The sequence below is a fragment of the Cetorhinus maximus genome, chromosome 28, assembly GCF_964194155.1.
Source record: "Cetorhinus maximus chromosome 28, sCetMax3.hap1.1, whole genome shotgun sequence".
In the NCBI taxonomy this organism is placed as follows: Eukaryota; Metazoa; Chordata; class Chondrichthyes; order Lamniformes; family Cetorhinidae; genus Cetorhinus; species Cetorhinus maximus.
In genome coordinates this window covers 15,673,048-15,696,362 of record NC_135906.1, presented here as the reverse complement: position 1 = coordinate 15,696,362, position 23,315 = coordinate 15,673,048, and the positions used below count along the sequence as shown (strand labels likewise).

At 45.1% G+C, this 23,315-nt stretch overlaps 2 protein-coding genes across 11 annotated transcripts in view; both read left to right on the top strand.

The window, feature by feature from the left end:
- The window catches only part of LOC144668839 (choline transporter-like protein 2), a 110,652-nt gene extending 92,093 nt beyond the window's left edge, over positions 1 to 18,559 (top strand). For 3 of the 5 annotated variants that reach the window (XM_078531252.1, XM_078531254.1, XM_078531250.1), the window contains exons 16-22: positions 3,732 to 3,826; positions 4,008 to 4,111; positions 4,786 to 4,859; positions 6,175 to 6,245; positions 10,216 to 10,304; positions 14,157 to 14,241; positions 16,041 to 18,559. In XM_078531252.1, coding sequence (XP_078387378.1) covers positions 3,732 to 3,826; positions 4,008 to 4,111; positions 4,786 to 4,859; positions 6,175 to 6,245; positions 10,216 to 10,304; positions 14,157 to 14,241; positions 16,041 to 16,165 — 643 coding nt within the window. In that variant the 3' untranslated portion in view covers positions 16,166 to 18,559. The remainder of the gene's footprint in view (positions 1 to 3,731; positions 3,827 to 4,007; positions 4,112 to 4,785; positions 4,860 to 6,174; positions 6,246 to 10,215; positions 10,305 to 14,156; positions 14,242 to 16,040) is intronic. The other 2 variants (XM_078531253.1, XM_078531251.1) reach the window with 1 other exon arrangement.
- A 2,574-nt stretch (positions 18,560 to 21,133) lies between these two features.
- ilf3b (interleukin enhancer binding factor 3b) overlaps positions 21,134 to 23,315 on the top strand; it is a 65,967-nt gene continuing 63,785 nt past the window's right edge. For 4 of the 6 annotated variants that reach the window (XM_078531239.1, XM_078531238.1, XM_078531242.1 and 1 more), the window contains exon 1: positions 21,206 to 21,254. The gene's annotated coding sequence lies outside the window, so the exon portion shown is untranslated. Of the gene's footprint in view, positions 21,255 to 23,315 lie in introns of all 6 variants that reach the window. The other 2 variants (XM_078531243.1, XM_078531240.1) reach the window with 2 other exon arrangements.

Sequence of the window (23,315 nt, the reverse complement as noted above, 5' to 3'; positions counted from 1 at the left end):
TCACGTAATAAAGCGATGCAGGGCGAAATCGAAACAGCCCATGAAGCAGCAAACCAATATGATCGAATTAAATATTACAACAGAACCTGAAGCTGCCGATACCGACATCTATTCCCTGTACAACGTCACAGCTGTAAAATCCAAACCTATTATTATCATCACAATCCAAGTTAATGAGAAGCCACTAATAATGGAGGGAGACGCTGCAGCCTCAACACATTGGTGGGAGAGTACACATTTAAATACCTAAATGAAGGTACCCAGCCACTGAATCTGGGACGGACAACTGCTCAATTGAAGATATACACTGTAGAATCCATGCAGGTAAAGGGCATCACCACAGTATCTGTGTCTTATAGGCAACTGACAGCTCAGCTTCCAGTGATCGTAGTGACCAGATGAAGGACCTAGTCTTCTGGGCCGAGACTGGTTACAAAATATCAAGCTTAACTGGTCTGAAGTATTCCACTTGAGAACAGAAGGAGTTCCTGAACTGCTAAGGAAGTACAACAGTGTATTTCGTGACGAATTAGGGAAGTTAAAAGGCTTGCAACCAAAAATATGTGTGGATTCTCAGGCGACACACCGTTTCTTTAAGGCCAGACCTGTGCCTTATGCCTTAAAGGAGAACGTGGATGCAGAACTGTGCCGGTTAGAAAAGCTGGGCATCAACCAACCAGCCCAATTTTCGGAATGGGCTGCGCCCATTGTCCCAGTGGTGAAACCTGACCAAACTATATGCATTTGCGGGAACTATAAATACAAGGCAGCCAAACTAAATAAATATCCTATCCCAAGGATAGACGACTTGTGCGCAAAGCTAGCTGGTGGCAAATCCTATACAAAAGTGGACATGAGCCATGCTTACCAACAGCTAGAGCTGGATAGCATGTCTAGAGGGATGTAACCATCAACACGCACAAGGGTCTTTGTCAAGATACTCGCCTACCCTTTGGAATATCGTCTGCATGTGCAATCTTCCAAAGGACAATTGAGTGTCTTTTGCAAGGACTTCCCTGAGTAGTAACATACCTAGATGTTCTGATCAGAGTCAACTGAAACTGAACACTTGGCCAACCTGGAAGAGGTGCTAAGAAAATCCTTGGAAGCCAGTGTACGATTAAAGAAAGAGAAATGTACGTTCCAAGCGCCAGAAGTTACTTACCTGGGTCACAGGGTGGATGTCATGGGATTGCATCCGGTAGAAGAGAAAGCTGGGGCAATCAAAGATGCGCCCTCTCTGTCCAGCGTAATTGAAATCAAATCTTTCCTGGGTATGATCTACTATTGTAGCTGCTTCTTGCCAAACCTATCAACAGCATTAGCACCATTACACTTATTAAAAAAGAATCTTCGTTGGTCATGGAATTCATAACAGGAAGAAGCCTTTGTGAAAGTTACGAAGCTATTACATTCATCATGTTTTTTGGTGCACTACGACCCATCGAAAGAATTGGTATTGACATGTGATGCGTCTCCTTTATGGCGTGGGAGCTGTGTTATCACACAGAATGGAAGATGGTTCAATAAGGCCAATTGGCTATGTCTTCAGAGCCCTCTCCGCAGCCAAGAAGGATTATTCCCAATTAGAAAAGGAAGGTTTATCGGTGGTATTCGGAATGAAGAAATTCCGCCAGCATCTGAATGGACAACATTTCGCCATTGTGTCAGACCATAAACCATTAATGGGTTTATTCAGTGAGATTAAGGCCATTCCGCCAGTAGCATCAGCAAGAATTCAACGTTGGGCTTTGATATTATCTGAGTATGAATATACCTTCATGCACCGTCCTGGTGTGCATATTGCAAATGCGGATGCACTCCATTGTCTGCCATTACCAGATAGCATTGTACTTGCCCCAGTGCCACAAGAAGTTGTGCTTGTGCTGAATTTCTTGGATTCTTCGCCTGTGTGTGCAAAGCAAATTAGAAATTGGATGAACAGAGATCTAATTTTGTCAAAAGTCCCAAGACCTTGTATTGCAAGGGTGGTCAAATTCAAATTCACCAGTGTTTGAAGAGATGAGACCATTCCCTGCCCGAAAACTTAACTCTGTTTATCAAGAGGGAATCTTATTGTGGGGATCAAGAGTTGTCGTCCCTTCGCACGGAAGAGAACCACGCTTGACAGAGCTGCACAGTGCAGGCATTTCAAAGGTGAAAGTGCTTGCGCGAAGCTATGTCTGGTGGCCAGGCTGTGATGCTGAAAGCACGGTCCGCACTGTCTCCATTGTCGGCAACAATGGAAGCTGCCTGTTTCAGCTCCACTGCGTCTGTGGGAGTGGCCTGGTCGACCCTGGGTTAGACTACATGTTGATTATGTAGGACCATTCTTAGGTATCATGTTTTTATTGATCATAGATGTGCATTCCAAATAGATGGATGTGTGTGAAGTCAGATCACCGACATCGAGCGCAACTATCATAAAGCTGCTTCATAGTTTTAGTATACATGGCCGACTAGAAGTCATTGTTTCTCATGAAGGTACAGTCTTTACAGCACAGAGTTTCATAAATTCATGAGTTTAAACGGAATCAGACATATTAAAGCAGCACCATATCATCCCTCGTCAAATGGGTTAGCTGAAAGAGCAGTACAAACTTTCAAATCTGGAATGGGGAGATTATCAGAAGGTGCTCTAGAAACTTGGCTTTCCCGCTTCTCAATTATCATACGACACCTCGTTCAACTACGGGCTCTACGCCGTCTGAGTCATTGATGAAATGCCACTTACGTACAAGGTTAAGTCTGGTGCTCCCAAACTTAGAGGGGAATGTAGAGAAGAATCGGAGAGTAATCAAAAATTGAATCGCCATATTCATAGCAAAGCTTGCGGATTCACTGTAGGAGACTCCGTTTTCATGCAGAATTTTGGAGGTGGACCTTGTTGGGTTCCTGATACAATTGTCTCAGAAACTGGCCCCTTGTCCTTCCAGGTGGAAGTGGAAGACCAAATTGTTTGAAAACATCTGGATCATCTTCAGAATAGAGAGGTATTCCAACAACTGGCTATTCCGCCTGTGATTAACGTTGAACCGTTAATTCTGGAGGTGACAGATCGACCTAGAATCGACATGCCCGATGTCCCTGTGGGGTTGCCAAACCCTGAACTGCCACTTTCTACTGATGTATCTGGTGCTGCAGTTCCTGATCATGTTGATCCTGTGGAAGAACCTCAAGTGGTAGAGCTACGCTGCTTGGACCGAATAAGGAAACCACCTTAGAGACTTGATCTTTAATCACCTGAGTTGTATATATGTATATGTTGTTTGATATTAAAATGTCCCCTGTAAATAGAAACTGTAAAAAAAAAAGCCTAAAGGGAGAGGAAATGTAGTAACTGAAGTTATAGCCTCTCCTACTGTCTATTAAGGGTCATGTGATTATTCTTGGAGGCTCTGACCAATGATCCCTAAGTGTAGGTAATCTGGGGGAGTGGGGCGGGGGTTTCTTGTCGAGGCCCTGGTTCAAGCATGCAGCATCTGAAAAGCTCTCTCTAATAAAGTTAACTGTTTCTTGTTGAAGCCTGTCCAGTATATCAAGTCATTACAAGTTCCGAGCACTGGGCGGAGGGTAGACTGGGAGGATGCCCTGCTGCGTACCCCCTTTGTAGACATGGGATAAAAGTGTACATTACCAGTTTCCCTGATCAGTGATGCCCCTGTTGTGTTTGTTGTGCTGTTGATATTGTGTCTCCCATTAATTTTCAGACCTCCTTTCTGTTTCTGCAGGTACCACACTGGTTCCTTGGCGTTTGGATCTCTCCTCTTAGCCATTGTCCAGGTTATCAGAGTTATATTGGAATATATAGATCAGAAAGTGAAAGGTAAAAGCCAATAGAACCTTTCAACCCCAACCTTTCTTTAGCTTTACACCATTCAGTTTCTCACCGTTTTTTAATAAATATTATTTAAAGCTGCATTAAATGATGTATATTGATTTTATATGTGCTAATATGCTATGTTTTGTCTAAGCATATTATGAAAGGTTCCATTTGTGGTTTACAGGTGCAAAGAATAAATTAGCACAATTTATATTATCCTGCCTGAAATGTTGCTTCTGGTGTTTGGAGAAATTCCTGAAATTTTTGAACAGGAACGCTTATATAATGGTGAGTGTTCACCTCCTTTCAACATTTTTCTTCTACATGAGGGAATTATTTATTTACAGCTTCCTATGGCTCAATAGTTAGATTATCTGGTCATTTGTCTCTAGGATTTTTCTGAGATCGTGCTGTGTGAAAATTGGTTGCCAAGTTGTAACAGTGACTTTCCCTTTGAATTTTTCTCCCCCTCTGTATTTTTCATTTTCCCTCTCGGTCCCTCCCTCCCTTCCAAAAACAGATTAGCTGGTCATTTTCGCATTGCTGTTTACGGGAGCTTGCTGTGCACAAATTGACTGCTATGTTTCCTGTAAAATGCTTTGGGACTTGTAGTGGCTGTAAAAGGCACTATAAAAAAATAAGCCCTTTCTTTTTACTGTTTATCTCAATGTCTCTCGGCTCGGGAGAGGAACATTGGCCAGGCTTGTACCTCCTATTCTCTGTGGTCTTCCATGAACCCAGATGGGCTTGAAAGGTGGGTGAAGACAGGATTGAGTTTAATCACCTCCGCATTCAAACAGCTTTCCAGCACTCGCTGTCTGTGCGCAAAATGACCCTTCACTTGTGTGAAGTAACCAAGGGAACCCGTAAACTACGAGAGTCAGCACGATGAGGAGAGGGGCTGAAAGTGAAAATAAATGAGGAAAGATTTACCAACATGTTATTGCTGTTTGGTCCTTCAGGTTGCAATTTATGGGAAAAACTTCTGCACCTCAGCAAAGAATGCATTCTTCTTATTAATGAGAAATATAATTCGGTGAGTTTGAAATGCTGAGGCTCAGGCAGTGGGTGAGGGAGGGAGGGAGGGAATGCATGTGTGTATCTGTCTGTGTTCGTTCGCGCGCACCTCAGCAAGGAATGGATTCTTCTTATTAATGAGAAATATCATTCGGTTGAGTGTGAAATGCTGAGGCTTATGCAGTGAGTGAGGGAGGGAGGGAGGGAATGCACGTGTGTGTGTCTGTGTGCTCTCATGCGTGTCTCTCTGTGCGTGCACCCATGTGTGCGAGCGCATACGCGCACCCATGTGTGTGTGTATGCGCGCCCATGTGTGTGCGTGCGTATGCGCGCCCGTGTTCGCATGCCCGTGTGATTTGTGCGTGCCCGTCCGTCCGCCCACATGCGTCCATCCGTGTGTGCGTGCGTCTGTGTGTGCGTGCGCGTGCCCGTGTGTTTGTGCGTGCCCGTGTGTTTGTGCACACCCGTCTGTCCGCATGCGCGCACCTATGCCTGTCTGTGTGTATGCACGCTTGTCTGTGTGTGTGTGTATGCACACCTGTCTGCGTGTGTGTGTGTGTGTACGCACGCCTGTCTGCGTGTGTGTGTGTGTGTACGCACGCCTGTCTGCGTGTGTGTGTGTGTGTACGCACGCCTGTCTGCGTGCGTGTGTGTGTGTGTACGCACGCCTGTCTGCGTGCGTGTGTGTGTGTACGCACGCCTGTCTGCGTGCGTGTGTGTGTGTACGCGCGCCTGTCTGCGTGCGTGTGTGTGTGTACGCGCGCCTGTCTGCGTGCGTGTGTGTGTGTACGCGCGCCTGTCTGCGTGCGTGTGTGTGTGTACGCGCGCCTGTCTGCGTGCGTGGGGACGCGTACGCGCGCCTGTCTGCGTGCGTGGGGACGCGTACACGCGCCTGTCTGCGTGCGTGGGGACACGTGCGGGCGCCTGTCTGCGTGCGTGGGGACACGTGCGGGCGCCTGTCTGCGTGCGTGCGGGCGCCTGTCTGCGTGCGTAGTGACGCGTACGCGCGCCTCTCTGCGTGCGTGGGGACGCGTGCGGGCGCCTGTCTGCGTGCGTGCGGGCGCCTGTCTGCGTGCGTGGGGACGCGTGCGGGCGCCTGTCTGCGTGTGTGGGGGCGTGTGCGGGCATGTGCACGTATACGCACGTCTGTGAGTGAAGGGGCGTGAGCGCGGGCGCCTGCGTGTGCACCTGTGTGTGTGTATACCTGTTTCTGTGTGTGGGAACGGCCTGTACCGTTGTATGTGCGCATGCGCCTGTGTGTCTGTATGTGTGTAGTGAGGAGCTGTCGTAGGTTTGGCTGTGATTGATTATTGAATATTTGTGTTTTCTGACAGGGTGGTTGTTTTGGACCAAGTCACGGATTTCCTGCTGTTTCTGGGCAAAATGCTTATTGTTGGAGGAGTGGGTCAGTACTGTTTCATTCCATAGTATGCCCTACATACATTGAAGATGGTTTAGCTGTTTGTATTTAAATGGATTTCCCACTGTCTGTTCTGAGTAAAATGACCTTAGGCGGGACAGTGCTAGTGATTTTCAGAGAATGGCAATTCCTTCCGATATCTGGCTTCCCACACCCTGCCCAGTGGCTCCCTGCCCGACAGCTCCCGCTCTACCCTGCCACCCCCATCCCTCCTCTCTCTCCCCCCCTCCATGGCAGCCCAAGCAAGATTCAAGGCCTTCAGTCCTGCTGTGCCCATTGCGAACCTTGTACCTGGTTATTCAGCTGTGCTTTGGGTAATGAGATGAACTGTCCAGGCTCAAGATAATGAAATCTGTTGGAGTGGGGCCCACGAGTTGTCAAACTGGGTGCGATATTGGCTCATACAAACCCAGAAAGTCTTGGGTTCCGTGTTGTTATGTGGTGAATGGTGTGTAGCTGCTGCCATATCTATATAGCTCTTTGGGATTTATGCTGCTGTGATTAATGATTCAGTATTTTTTTTTTTTCATTAATGGGATGTGGGCGTTGCTGGTTGGGCCAGCATTTATTGCTCATCCCTAATTGCTCTTGAGAAGGTGGTGGGTGAGCTGCCTTCTTGAACCACTGCAGTCCATATGGTGTAGAAACATCTACAGTGCTGTTAGGGAGGGAGTTACAGGATTTTGACCCAGCGATAGTGGAGGAACGACGATATATTTCCAAGTCAGGATGGTGAGTGACTTGGAAGGGAACTTCCAGGTGGTGGTGTTCCCATGTGTCTGCTGCCCTCGTTCTTCTAGTTGGTGGTCCTGGGTTTGGAAAGTGCTGTCTAAGGAGCCTCGGTGAGTTCATGCAGTGCATCTTGTAGTTGGTACACACTGCTGCTACTGTGCATTGGTGATGGAGAGAGTGAATGTTTGTGGATGTGGTGCCAATCAAGCGGACTGCTTTGTCCTGGACAGTGTCTAGCTTCTTGAGTTTGTTGGAGCTGCATTCATCCAGGCAAGTGGGGAGTATTCCATCACACTCCTGACTTGTGCCTTGTAGATGGTGAACAGGCTTTGGGAAGTCAGGAGGTGAGTTACTTTCTGCAGGATTCCTAGCCTCTGACTTGCTCTTGTAGCCACAGTATTTATATGGCTAGTCCAGTTCAATTTCTGCTCAATAGTAACTCGTAGGATGTTGATAGTAGGGATTAAGTGATGGTAATGCCATTGATGTCAAAGGGCAATGGTTAGATTCTCTCTTGTTGGAGATGGTCATTGTATGGCAACTATGTGGTGTGAATGTTACTTGCCACTTGTCAGCCCAAGCTTGGATATTGTCGAGGTCTTGCTGCATTTGGACATGAACTGCTTCAGTATCTGAGGAGTTGTGAATGGTGCTGAACATTGTGCAATCATCAGTGAACATCCCCACTTCTGATCTTATGATGGAAGGAAGGTCATTGATGAAGCAGCTGAAGATGGCTGGGCTGAGGACACTACCTTGAGGAACTCCTACAGTGATGTCCTGGAGCTGAGATGATTGACCTCCGACAACCTCAACCATATTCCTTGGTGCTAGCTTTGACTCCAGCCAGCGGAGAGTATTCCCACTGATTCCTATTGACTCCAGCTTTCCTAGGGCTCCTTGATGCCACACTCGGTCAAATGCAGCCTTAATGTCAAGGGCAATCACTCGCCTCACCTCAGGAGTTCAGCTCTTTTGTCCATGTTTGAACCAAGGCTGTAATGCGGTCATGAGCCAAGTGGCCCTGGCAGAACCCAAACTGAGTGCCAGTGAGCAGGTTATTGCTAAGTAAGTGCTGCTTGATAGCACTGTTGATGACCCTTCCGTCACTTTACTGATGATCAAGAGTAGACTGATGGGGCGGTAATTGGCTGGGTTGGATTTGTCCTACTTTTTGTGCACAGGACATAGCTGGGCAATTTTCCACATAGCCAGGTAGATGCCAGTGGTGTTGTAGCTGTACTGGAACAGCTTGGCTAGGGACGTGGCAAGTGCTGGAGCACAAGACTTCAGTACTATTGCTGGAATATTGTCAGGGCCCATAGCCTTTGCAGTATCCAGTGCCTTCAGACATTTATTGATATCACATGGAGTGAATCGAATAGGCTGAATACTGGCATCTGTGATGCTGGGACCTCCAGAGGAGGCTGAGATGGATCATCCACTTGGCACTTCTGGCTGAAGATTGTAGCAAATGCTTTAGCCTTAAGTTTTGCACTGATGTGCTGGGCTCCTCCATCATTGAGGATGGGGATATTTGTGGAGCCTCCTGTTCCAGTGAGCTGTTTAATTGTCCAACATATTCACGTCTGGATGAGGCAGGACTACAGAGCTTGGATCTGATCTTTTGTTTGAGGAATCACTTAGCTCTGTCAATCGCTTGCTACTTATGCTGTTTGGCACGCAAGTAGTCCTGTGCTGTAGCTTCACCACATTGACACCTCATTTTTAGGTATGCCTGGTGCTGCTCCTGGCATGCCCTCCTGCACTCTTCATTGAACCAGGGTTGATCCCCTGGCTTGTTGGTAATGGTAGAGCTGGGGATATGCCAGACCAGGAGGTTACAGATTGTGTTTGAGTATAATTCTTCTGATGATGATGACCCACAGTGCCTCATGGATGCCCAGTCTTGTGTTGCTAGATCTGTTCGAAATCGATCCCATATAAGCATGCTGGTAGTGCCACTCAACACAATGGAGGGTATCCCCAATGTAAAGACGGGACTTCATCTCCACAATGACTGTGCGGTGGTCACTCCTATCGATACTGTCGGGGACAGATGCATCTGCGGCAGGCAGGTTGGTGAGGATGAGGTCAACTGTGTTTTTTCCCTCTTGTTGGCTCCCTCACCACCTGCCGCAGACCCAGCCTAGTAGCTATGTCATTTAGGACGCGGCCGGCTCAGTCAGTAGTGGTGCTACTGAGACACTCTTGGTGATGGACATTGCAGTCCCCCATCCAGAGTACATTCTGCGCCCTTGCCACTCTCAGTGCTTCCTTCTAGTAGTGTTCAACATGGAGGAGCACTGATTCATCAGCTGAGGGAGGGCAGAATGTGGTGATCAGCAGGAGGCTTCTTTGCCCATGTTTGACCTGATAGTTGTGGTACGCATGGCGACCCTTTCTGTAGAGCTGCAGTAGCCCATTGTTGTGGGATGCTTGACACTTAACCTGAGTATACTGAGTGGGAGCTGGCAGGCTACTTCATCCCCTCGTTACTTGGAGTCGAGTGCCTCCTCATCCCCTCACTACCAGGGACTATGAGCCCAGGTGCTTATGGAAACCTTGTTGAGTGGGGATGCCCTATTGACCATCTAGTGAGAGCATGGCATGGCGAGTGTGATATTAGGCCATACAAAAACAGTAAATCTTTTGCTCTGAGCTTGGTCTGTACTGAGTTGGCTGGTCTAGCCAGACTATAGTTGGTTCTGCAATTGCCCTCTATACCCCTGGCCTAAGGAGGGGAAGTATCCAGAGTTCTAGACCCTGAACATATGTGGTGCATGGTGAGAACTGGCTCAGGATCTAGTGTGTAATATGCTGCTGACACTCACTGGATAAGCTCTCACATTAAGAATTAGCAGCGAGGTGAAACGCAACACAGTGAGATTCCAAGATAAAAGCAAAATACTGCGGATGCTGGAAATCTGAAGCAAAACAGAAAATGCTGGAAAAACTCAGCAGGTCTGGCAGCATTTGTGGAGAGAGAAACAGAGTTAACGTTTCGAGTCCGTATGACACTTCTTCAGAGCTGAGTTGAGATTCTGTTCCTTTAGGAGAGTATGGTAGTTTACATTGATAAGGACTCTGCTCCTGGCTGCATGATGGTCCATAGTTGGGGGAGCTTTCGGAATGGAACACGGCCTAGTCCCTCACCCTGCTCATTTGTCTTTGTACATTCGGGTTAATCGCCAAGTGAGACTTTCTTACTTCTGTTCCCCAGGTGTCTTTGGATTCTTCTTCTTCACCAATCAAATAGTATTGTTTGAGGACAAGGCACCAACTCTGAACTACTACTGGGTTCCACTGCTGGTGAGAGAGAATCATCAGTTCTTGCTTTAAGTTCAGCATGCTGTAGATACGCTGTACAGACTACACACAAACACACACGCTCTACACAAAACACACACACACGCTCTACACAAAACACACACACACACTACACAACACACTCTACACAAAACACACACACACATTCTACACAAAACACACACAGAGACACACACACATTCTACACAACACACACACTCTACACAAAACACACACTCTACACAAAACACACACACACACACTCTACACAAAACACACACACACTCTACACAAAACACACACACTCTACACAAAACACACACTCTACACAAAACACACACTCTACACAAAACACACACTCTACACAAAACACACACTCTACACAAAACACACACTCTACACAAAACACACACTCTACACAAAACACACACTCTACACAAAACACACACTCTACACAAAACACACACTCTACACAAAACACACACACACACACTCTACACAAAACACACACACACTCTACACAAAACACACACACTCTACACAACACACACACTCTACACAAAACACACACTCTACACAAAACACACACTCTACACAAAACACACACTCTACACAAAACACACACTCTACACAAAACACACACTCTACACAAAACACACACTCTACACAAAACACACACTCTACACAAAACACACACTCTACACAAAACACACACTCTACACAAAACACACACTCTACACAAAACACACACTCTACACAAAACACACACTCTACACAAAACACACACTCTACACAAAACACACACACTACACAAAACACACACTCTACACAAAACACACACTCTACACAAAACACACACTCTACACAAAACACACTCTACACAAAACACACACTATACACAACACACACACTACACAACACACACACTCTACACAACACACACACTCTACACAACACACACACTCTACACAACACACACACTCTACACAACACACACACACACTCTACACAACACACACACACACTCTACACAACACACACACACACTCTACACAACACACACACACACTCTACACAACACACACACACACTCTACACAACACACACACACACTCTACACAACACACACACACTCTACGCAACACACACACACACTCTACACAACACACACACACACACTCTACACAACACACACACACACTCTACACAACACACACACACACTCTACACAACACACACACACACTCTACACAACACACACACACACTCTACACAAAACACACTCTACACAAAACACACACTCTACACAAAACACACACTCTACACAAAACACACACTCTACACAAAACACACACTCTACACAAAACACACACTCTACACAAAACACACACTCTACACAACACACACACTCTACACAACACACACACTCTACACAACACACACACTCTACACAACACACACACTCTACACAACACACACACTCTACACAACACACACACTCTACACAACACACACACTCTACACAACACACACACTCTACACAACACACACACTCTACACAACACACACACTACACAACACACACACTCTACACAACACACACACTCTACACAACACACACACTCTACACAACACACACACTCTACACAACACACACACTCTACACAACACACACACTCTACACAACACACACACTCTACACAACACACACACTCTACACAACACACACACTCTACACAACACACACTCTACACAACACACACTCTACACAACACACACACTCTACACAACACACACACTCTACACAACACACACACTCTACACAACACACACACTCTACACAACACACACACTCTACACAACACACACACACACACACACGCACACACACATTCTACACAACACACACACTCTACACAACACACACACACTACACAACACACACACACTACACAACACACACACTCTACACAACACACACACTCTACACAACACACACACTCTACACAACACACACACTCTACACAACACACACACTCTACACAACACACACACTCTACACAACACACACACTCTACACAACACACACACTCTACACAACACACACACTCTACACAACACACACACTCTACACAACACACACACACTCTACACAACACACACACACACTCTACACAACACACACACACACTCTACACAAAACACACACGCACACACACACTCTACACAAAACACACACAGACACACACTTTCTACACAAAACACACACACTCTACACAACACACACTCTACACAACACACACTCTACACAACACACTCTACACAAAACACACGCACACACACATTCTACATAAAACACACACAGACACACACACATTCTACACAAAACACACACACTACACAAAACACACACTCTACACAAAACACTCACTCTACACAAAACACACACTCTACACAAAACACACACACACACACTCTACATAACACACACACACACACTCTACACAAAACACACACAGACACACACTTTCTACACAAAACACACACACTCTACACCAACACACACTCTACACAACACACTCTACACAAAACACACGCACACACACATTCTACATAAAACACACACAGACACACACACATTCTACACAAAACACACACACTACACAAAACACACACTCTACACAAAACACACACTCTACACAAAACACACACACACACACGCTCTACCCAAAACACACACACACACACTACACAACACACTCTACACAAAACACACACACACACATTCTACACAAAACACACAGAGACACACACACATTCTACACAAAACACACACACTACACAAAACACACACACTACACAACACACACACTCTACACAAAACACACACACACAACACACACACACACACTCTACAGAACACACACACTCTACACAGAACACACACACTCTACACAAAACACACACTCTACACAAAACACACACTCTACACAAAACACACACTCTACACAAAACACACACTCTACACAAAACACACACTCTACACAAAACACACACTCTACACAAAACACACACTCTACACACAACACACACTCTACGCACAACACACACTCTACACACAACACACACTCTACACACAACACACAACCTTTGAGTTAAGTATATCAGGTAACATAGGGAAATTACTCTAGGTTCTTACTCCTAATGACAATCTAGTGACTCTCTGCTGGAAAATGTATGTGTGCGTACATCAGGTGAGGAATGAAGCTTTCTTGGGTTTGATGCCCACCATAGTCCAACAGCAGTGTTCACTGTGAACAAAGGTCCCCAAGCAGGCTAAACACAACTTGGCCCCTTAAGTTAGTGTGTGTGAATGACTACGCAAATTTAAAGAGGCTTAAATGAATGGCCCATGCACTCAAAAAAAAATAAATAATTGGAGGGAATGTTGTCCAACTCTCACTGTCACACAACTAGAATAGCTACTTGTATAGCTGAGATTCCAGAGAGAACCAACACCCATGAAACTGTACATCCGGGAGACGCAGAACTTTCAGGGTATGAGAGAGGAACGTTGCTGTGAGCTGTTGGTATTTGATATTATTTGTTGGTAGCAGTGTGAGTGATGTGTAGATGAGTATGAGCAGTGTAGAGAATCCTATTTCCCAGTGATACATCTTAACACACTGTGCTATATATTCTTGGTGCTGGGTATAGGAGAGCTCGATCAGCCAGAATATTTCCTCATTATGTAGAGTAATTCCCAAGTTTGAATGGTACAGCAGCTCAGAGAGCAAATCTGTGGAAAAGCTGACTGATCGGAGCAGTAATATTTCTGCTGTTTTTGTGTTGCAGACTCTGATCGTGGGTTCCTACCTTGTCGCACACGGATTCTTCAGTGTGTACGCAATGTGTGTGGACACTCTGTTCCTCTGTTTCTGTGAGTATGTCACTCAGGTACTTCTAATTTGTGTGTGTTTGAGTAACTTGAGAGTTATTGTTACTCAAGGCGGGCCCAGAGAGTTGAGTTCTGATGTATGCTTTCCTGATGATGAAAGTTTAGTGGAAATTTTAATAATTGATCTCAAATAGTTAAGTATTGTAAGAGAATGAACTGGGGAAATTGTATTTTCAAAATCTGACTTTCACTTTTTAGTCATTTCTGGATGACTTTGTGAGTTTATCTGAAAAACAGCAGAGCTGAACAAACTAGGAAGGTTCAGCTCCAATCCCTGGTCTTTGCTGAACTTGCTAATCTCAGTTGGAGTGGCTGTATCGGTACTACGATTGGCCTCAGAGCAAGACCAGAATTAACTGAGACTCCTCCTGATATCCAGTGATTCCTGTTGGGCAATGCCTTTGTGTGTGGATGTTGATTGAAGGCAGGATCAGGGTCGGTCTTGACACTCCCCAGTCACTGGCTGACACTCACTGTCTCAGCTGTACCTGCAGATCAACTATGATCTCATTGAATGGCAGAACACGTTTGAGAGTTAATGACCTCCTCCTGTATTCCTAGAATGGCCACTTGGGTGAGGTCCTGAACTGTACCCCTACAAGTGTCAGCACTTCCACAACACGAGGGGAGAAAGCTGGCAAAATAAATACTGAATTTGGTTCTGTGCCAGTGAAAGGATTAAAAAAAACAGACAATCCACAGTTGAGACTTCAGGTGTAATGCTAATAGTTTCCTTGCCGTGTTGATGGCCTGGATTCCATTAAGATACACCTCAGCAAGGACCAGGACATTATGCTTAAGTATCTTGCCAGTAGCACTAATGTTTCTGACTTCCAAATGTTATCTGCATCTAAGTAGCCCCCTTATTGGGGTCAGTTTGGCCCTCAGCAGGTCATTGAATCTGATCACTTATTTAAATTCCCCCCCCTCTCTTTGTTTTACCTTTTCTCCTCTCTGCTCTGATTTCTTTCTCTGACACTGTTGTTACATCAGTTGGAATGGGATGGAAGTTAAAAAATCAGCAGGGCTGGTTAGTCTGAATCAAGCACTAATCCATGGCCTAAGCTGGCCATGGTTAAATCCTGTAACTGCATTGGAATCTTCCTGTGATGCATTCCCAGCTCAGCTGAAGCGAGTAATCTGCAGCTCACAATTATAAACATTGGGTCAGGCACCAGTGAAGATAGTCGTAAATCTGCAGCGCTGTCCCTGACGCTGCCATCTTCTGCAAGTCCTGAGATGTTCGGACATCTACAAACCCCAGCTTTTGGGTTTTTTGGAACATCCCTGAAGGTGGGACACCTGGCCACTCCTGTTAGCATATTCAGGGGAGTTCTGTCTGTAAAATTTATCAGCACCTCCACAGTTGTTTCATTGTGAGGTTGCTGGACAAGGGTGAGGTCCGGATTTTCAACAAGAGAGAGTAGAGAGAGGAATACTGAACTACACAGTAGGTCTGCTGACATCTAAAGGAAAAAACAGATGGTCTGGGTGTAGATCCTTTTCAAACCTCTCTCCAGATGATGGCAGATTTATATTTCCAGCTTATTTTTCCTGATTTCTAATTTGCTTATTGCCAGCTGAGAGCCTGACCTCTGCCTGTATTTGTGTGTGATATCATTTCCTTTTACTGACTCTGATCATTACCTTCTTCTTTCTCTTTTTTACTCTTTCCCTTCTTTTCCTCACTTGCTCTCGCACTGTCTGCCTCCGTTCACCACTTCTGCACGGGGATGTGCTTGGATTCTTCTGCCTTTCCTCTACTGCTGCCGGGAAACCAGGTGAAGATCTGGAGCGGAATGACGGCTCTCCCGAGAGACCGTATTACACGTCGCCGGAGCTGCGCGACATTCTGTACAAAAAGGAATACGACTCTCCTCAAACACCACAGATGCGGGAGGAGTGACAAACAGCTTCTGGAACGAAGCACAGTCACTATTATTAGATCAACAATGAACCCGTTAGTGAGACACCCTGGGAGGACCCTGCCACTAAATTACAGCCCTTGTTTTTGTCTGCAAAATTCTCCTTGTTAGTCATATTAACTAACAGTATGAAGGTGGGAATGTTTCTGTTAGTATTGGGACTGCGTTGGAAGCCATTTTCTTTCCCAAAGGGTAATCAAATTATGGAATAAACTCCTAGGGTGGGTACAAAAATTAATTAACTGTGTTTCTGGAGAAAGAAGTGATTGAGGTTGATAGATGGAGATTAATTACAAACAAGTTGGACCTAATTGCCAGTGCCTAAAGATTCTTAGAAATGTTCAGAGCTTTAATATGGCATCACTCTGGAGCAGTTTAATAAAGACTTTAACTTGTACACACTAAGTAATGTGATAGCCACTCAATTATTAATATCACTTGGTTATTTCTACACTTAAGTTCCTCTGCAGTCTTACACTTCCACTGGAAACAAATTTGCCTTTATTCAGTCAACCTTCAGCTGCTAAAGATTCGCTTTTCTGAGCAGCACCCTCCAATGAGTTGCTACTGTTTTGGGAGGCTGTTTTGGCAGTACAGGGTTGACTGTAGTAGGTATTTGTGTATTGCATCCAGTTTCTAGGTTTTAATGTTATTGGGATTTGTTAAATTCTTATTGATAAATGTGGTTGTGATATTGCTGTCCATGCAGTGGAAGACCTGGAAAGGAATGATGGCTCGAGTGAGAGACCCTATTTCATGTCCAAGGCACTCCTGAAGATCCTGAAAAAAAGTAATCAATGAGGACTGTTGAGTGTAGCCTGCAGATCAGGACAAGCCTGTACCTAAAGAACATGGAGTCTCACTGGATCAACCCTGTCACCTAATAGTGCATGGAGCAAAACCATCCGAACACGGGGAGCTCGTTAAAGCTCCAGCCTTGACGTGCACTCAACAATGGCTGGGGTCCACTTTGTGAGAGTTTTTTCTGCATTACAGCTGTCTCCAGCTGCACCCTAATGTGCCAAAAATGGGTCATGGTTTGAGATAAAATTGGGTTGTTATCATCTGAGAGACATTGTATTTTATAAATTATAGAAGGTAGAAAAAAGTCCAGATGCCCGCACTTGTACATGGCAGACACTTGCTTCACACTTCCTGCTCAGATTATCACAGTGTCATGAACAGGGTCAAATGGCATTGATAGACTCCAGAGTGGTAGTTGCAGCTAAGTTTGGTGTACTATGACCTGGCTTTAGTGCTCTGCTTAGCCTGGTTTGCTATAACTGACCAGGTTTATGCATTCTCGGCTGTTACGCAGGCAGTTTGCTGTCTGTCTACTTCTAAGTGTACACATGCTGAATTTTTTTTCCTTCACTCCCTACCTCCTGACAGTGCTGACTGTTACCTGTGGCACAAGTTCCAGTGGTGCTAGATGACCCGCAGTACCCGACCCTCATACTCACCCTTGACGTACAAGGCTAGATAGTGAGGACTTTATAAACTGCTTAAAAATATTTCTGAGATATGCATCCAATACCTTCTAGTCTCATCCCTGAAGTTAGTGCAGTTTGTGTCCTACTCCAGAGAAGTGGTAAGAGTAAATTGAATGTTAAATGTCCAAAGCCGTTGAAACAAAAATAATCTGAAATGTCAGTGAGTGGCATACTATAGTATTACTGCAGCTCTTGGAGGCTTGCTATGAGTTGCCATGGTTTGCTTGCCGGCTTAAGATGGTGAGTAACTTGTTTAGGGATGTTTAAATCACGTGCTCTTCATGCTGTCACAGACAGTACATTTATCTAAAGAAAAATATCACCATCTTGCTCACAAAATTTGGTATTGAGTTCAGTCCCTTGGGCCCTTGGAGTTAGGCAACAGAACCTCATGTATGTTTGTTAAGGATAATAATGAAGCTTTAGCTTTTTTTAAATGACTGATATTTTCTGAAGACCTTATTAAATCCCAAGTGGTAGATACAAACCTCCCTCAATCAGAGAAGGCTCAGCCTAACTCAGAAGCAATTTGTTTGTTTTATTGTTTTTTTAAAAAAGTTATTTTAACAATGATAAAGATATAGCTTTACTGTATAAATGACATTGCAACATTGACTGACTTTGAATAAGTTTGTCCTTGATATTGCTTGCTCGTACATATATAACATATGGGTGTAAAGCCAATCTCTCTTTTTGCATGCCACAGTTATCAGCCAGTCAAATAAATTGTTATTGTTACTTTTGTAAACGAAGGAGGCTGTTTTGAATACATTCATGCCATGAATTGTTGGAATTTAAACCCGTCCTGGGACAGACTGATTCCACAGGATTGGTTCTTGCCATAGGGAGCATTCCATATAAAATTAAAAGTGCCTGATGATATCATTTATTCTATAATTATGTCTGCCTCCACATTCATTCATTCATTTATTTATCTGTGTAGATCCAATAAATTATAATTACAATAACTTGAATTGCTCAGATTTGTCAAGTCCAAATATAGGAAGTGGGAGTTGGATGGGACGGTGCTGAGATTGGGGTTTGGGACTGAGGCCAGTGTTTGGGGCCTGTGGCTGGGGTGTGAGTATGATAGGTGCTATATAAATGTCAGTATGTAAGATTGCTGTAATTAGTTCAAATTCTAAAATGTCATATTTTAAAACCAGCCTGTAAGAATCTGTTTTTGAAGAAATTTCTGCACAAGTATAGATGGCCCTGGTACTGAACTCATTTAAATAAAGGTTGAAACTGAGATGGTAGGTTTGGTATTCTGCTAGGTTGAAAATAAAATTGCTTGAAGATCCTTCCTTATTTGAATCTATCTTGTGATCTTATGAAAACTTTCAATGACTTTGCACACTATTGTACCATCAAATCCATTTGCACAGCCTGGTGAGGTTTGGTGAAGAATATCTCTGTCCCATTTGGTTCTGTCCTATGAAAAGCACAGATTGTAGAGAAGCTGGGGGAGTCGGGGCAGGGGGTGGTCATTATTTGAAAGTCATATCATAGAAGGTTAATGAAGGGACTGAAGAACAAATTCATAAAATTGTTACAGCACAGGAGGCCATTCAGCCAGTTGGGTCTATGTCAGCACTTTGCAAGAGCACCTCATCTAGTCCCACTCCCCGCACTTTCCCATAACCCTGCAAATTTTTCACTTCTGATAATTATCCAATTCCCTTTTGAAAACCATGATTGAATCTTTCTCCACTAAACTCACAGGCATGCATTCCAGATGCTAATCACTCACTGCATAAAAAAAGTTTCCCCTCATGTCACCTCTGGTTCTTTTGCCAAACTCCGTGTCCTCCAGTTCTCAACCCTTCCACCAATGGGGACAGTTCTCCCGATCTATCCAGACCACTCATGATTTTAAACATCTCTATCAAATCTCCTCTCAACCTTCTTTTCTCTAAGGAAAACAACTCCAGCTTCACCAAATTATCCTCTTAACTGAAGTCCCTCATCCTGGAATCATTCTCGTAAACCTTTTCTGCACTCTCTCCAATGCCTTCAGGCTCTTCTTAAGAATTGGACACAATATACCAGTTGAGGCCAAACCAGTGATTTATAAAGGTTCATCATAACTGTTTTACTACAGTTATATAGAGTTTTAGTGAGACTGCATCTGGAATACTGTTTTGGTCTCCACATTTAAGAAAGGATTTATTTTCATTGGAGGAGGTACAGTAAAGGCTCACTAGATTGGTCTCTGGAATGAGAGAATTATCCTATGATGAGAGGCTAAGTAAAGTAGGCTTATTCTTCTAAACTCCAGAGAATATAAAAGGTGATCTCACTGAAACCTGCAAAATTCTGAGGGGACTTCATAGGGTACACACTGAGATTGTTTCTGCCAGTTAGGGAGTAAAAAAATGGGCGCATAGTCTCAGGATTAAGGGCCGATCATTTAGGAAATGAGTAGAGGAGAAATTCCTTCACTCAAAGGGTTATGAATCTTTAGAATTCTCTACCCAGAGAGCTGTGGATGCTCCATCGTTGAATATTTAAGGCTGACGTAGAAGGATTTTTGGTGTCTCAGGGAAATGTGAGTGGGTGGGGGAATGGAGTTGAAGCCCAAGATCAGCCATGATCATATTGAATGGCAGCGGAGGCTCGACAAGCCCTATGGACTGTTCCTATTTCTTGTGTCCATCATGTTTGTAGATGGATGGAAGTTGGACGCTCGCTTTTGTCCACTATTACTCTATTTATAAAGCCCAGTATGCAATATTCCTTATTAACTACTCTCTAAACTGGCCCTGTCACCTTCAACTGTTTGTGCTCCTATACCCCCAGGGCCCTCTGCCATTGCCCCCCTTTTAGAATTGTACTTTTTTAATATATTACCTCTCCTCATTCTTCCTACCAAAATGTATTACTTCAACTTCTCTGCATTAAATTTTATCTGCCACTTGTCTGTCCATTCTAGCAGCCTGTCTATGTCTCCATGAAGCCTAATCCAAATCATAATTTACAATATTTCCCAATAATCACAAAAGCAAAATACTGCAGATGCTGGAAATACTCACTAGATCAGGCACCATCTGTGAAAAAGAGTTAACTTATCAGGTTGATTACTCTCATCGATTTGAAATGTTAACTCTTTCTCTTTTTCATTTTTAATTTAATTTTTAATTCTGAATCAGTACCATTGTTACCAATTCGTTAATTAATCTTTAAGTATTTACCCCCCTCAAAGGCGCTTTTAATTTTAAAAACCCTATTAGATTCCTCTTTAACCTGGAGTGATTTATTTGGAGCTAGTATTGTCCAGCCAGCTGACAGGGCAGTAGATTGCAGCTACTTCATTGTTTTAATTGTTACAGTCAACGAACTCCATTACCCAGAATGCAACTGCAAATGAAGTCCGATGCACAGGAACTGTGACGTCAACTGCACCACATCAACAGTTTGCTGTCATCTCATTGGTCAGTTTGAACGATGGATGGGGCGGTCGTGCTGCAGTTGCGCATGCGCACTGAACTCCATAAAGGGAGCCGTTAGCGGCACGCGGGTCACGTGAGCCTTTTTGTCCTTTTCCCTTCGAGTGTGCGGCGGGGAGCGGGCGAGGGTGAGTGAGTGAGCGAGTAAGCCGGGCCGAGGGGGGGGGAGAGCTGGGCTGTTGCGAACGCCTGGGGGTTGCTAGGCCCGGAGCTTCGCTCCAGGCTCCCTTAACCGCCAGGCAGGGAAACTCGCGTTGGCCGCTGACCCAAGCCCCGCACCAACAACCTAAAGTGCGTCACTCGCGGCCTAAGCGCCGGGGTTTGGGCGATGTGGGCAGAGGAAGGATCGGAGGGGCAAGTGTGGGGGAAAAGCAGTGAAAACTGCCCCATGACCGAATCGGCGCTGACGTGCCGGTTTAAATTCTGATCTGTTTTCCCTTCACCCCCCCACCAAACCCTCTCGCTCCATGAGGCAGAGAGCTCAAAATGGCGGCGGGGGGAGGGGGAGGGGAGCCGCGCGCGAATCTCTTCCCAAAATGGTTTGTAATGGGATAGGTTTTCGCCGCCACGATTGGTTCTCCTTCCAGTGCCCTGATTGGCCATTCCAACAGAATGTTCGGATTGGCTAATCACCGACGCGCTCGTGTGAAGGCAGTGCGCATGCGCGCGGTGTCATGGTGGTCACTGTTTCGGAAGATTTTCATGACTAACAAGAAATCGCATTTATCCGGATTTTATGGGTACCTAACAGAAAAGTGGGCGGCTTGATTTGAACGTGAAATGTTTCTAAAATGATCGGGGATTGTGGTATTGGTAGTATTTTCTTGGAGTTCACCGGTTAAATTTTTGACGCGTGCTAGTTTAATTCATAGGAACGAGGGAGGGGAAGGTGTGGGGGGAGAGTGTGGAGAAGGTGTGGGGGGAGAGTGTGGGGAAGGTGGGGGGGGAAGAGTGTGGTGAAGGTGGGTGGGGGGAGAGAGAGTGGGGAGGGTGGGGGGAGAGGGGAGAGGGAGAGAGCGGGGGAAGGGGGGAGAGGGAGGGAGAGAGAGTGTGGGGGAATGAGGGAGAGATGAACCCGTAAGACCTCCGAAAATTACCACCAGCACCACAATCCCGCGCCCGCCCCCCCCCAAATCATTTCACAAACATTCTGCTTTCAAATCAGCCACCAAATGTTTTTGTCAGAGCAATTTCACTTCGAATGAAGGTGATGTCTTTTCAGCCAGGAATTCCTCCCGATAGCCTCCATTTCCGAGCGCGCACCCACTGTCTTCATGCGAGCATATCTACGGAAGCTCTTGGCCATTCTGTCAGAATGCACTGTCAGATCAGCAAAACAATTGTCCCGTTGCAATCGTTTTGGGACAAAAAAGTCGGTGCCTGGGGCTAGCCTGGGAAGGGGGTTTGGTGGAGCTACTATGGCCTACTCTGCATCTGTCCAACCATGCCCTGCCCTTTCCAGCCTCTGCATTGGTCAGTACCAGCTGATTTTTGTGGGCTCTGCACTCCGAGCCTGGTCAACTCACATCTGGCACTGACAGGGCAACAGAATGGGCCTGAGTGCCCACCTACGGCTTAGAATCATACAACACCGCATGGAGGCCATTTGGTCCTTTGTGCAGGTGCCAGATCTTTGAAAGAGCTATTCAGTTAATTCTGTTCTTTCCCCATATCCCTGCAAGTGTTTCATTTTCAAGTATTTAACCAAGTTTATTTTGAAAGTTACTATTGCATCAGCTTCGACCACTGTTTTAGGCAGTGCATTCCTGATCATCGTAACCCACTGTGTAGAAACATTCTTTTTGTCTCCTTTCTGGTCCTTTTGCTAATTATTTTATATCTATCCCCTGGTTTGTCAGTGGAAGCTATTCCTCCCTAGCTACTCAAAACTCTTCGTAATTCGGAGCGCCTAAATCTACTGTTCTTCGGAGGAAAATCCCAGCTTCTTCAGTCTCTATGCATGACAGAAGTCTGGCATCTCTGACATTCTAATAAATCTCATTTCCATCCTTAACATCCTTTTCTAAAGCATGGGGAGCCGATGGCATAATGGTATTGTCACTGGAATAGTAATCCAGATACCCAGGATGATGCTTTGGGGACCTTGGTTCGAATCCTGCCATGGCAGATGAATTCAATAAAAGTCTAATGATGACCATTGTCGATTGTTGTTAAAAACCAATCTGGTT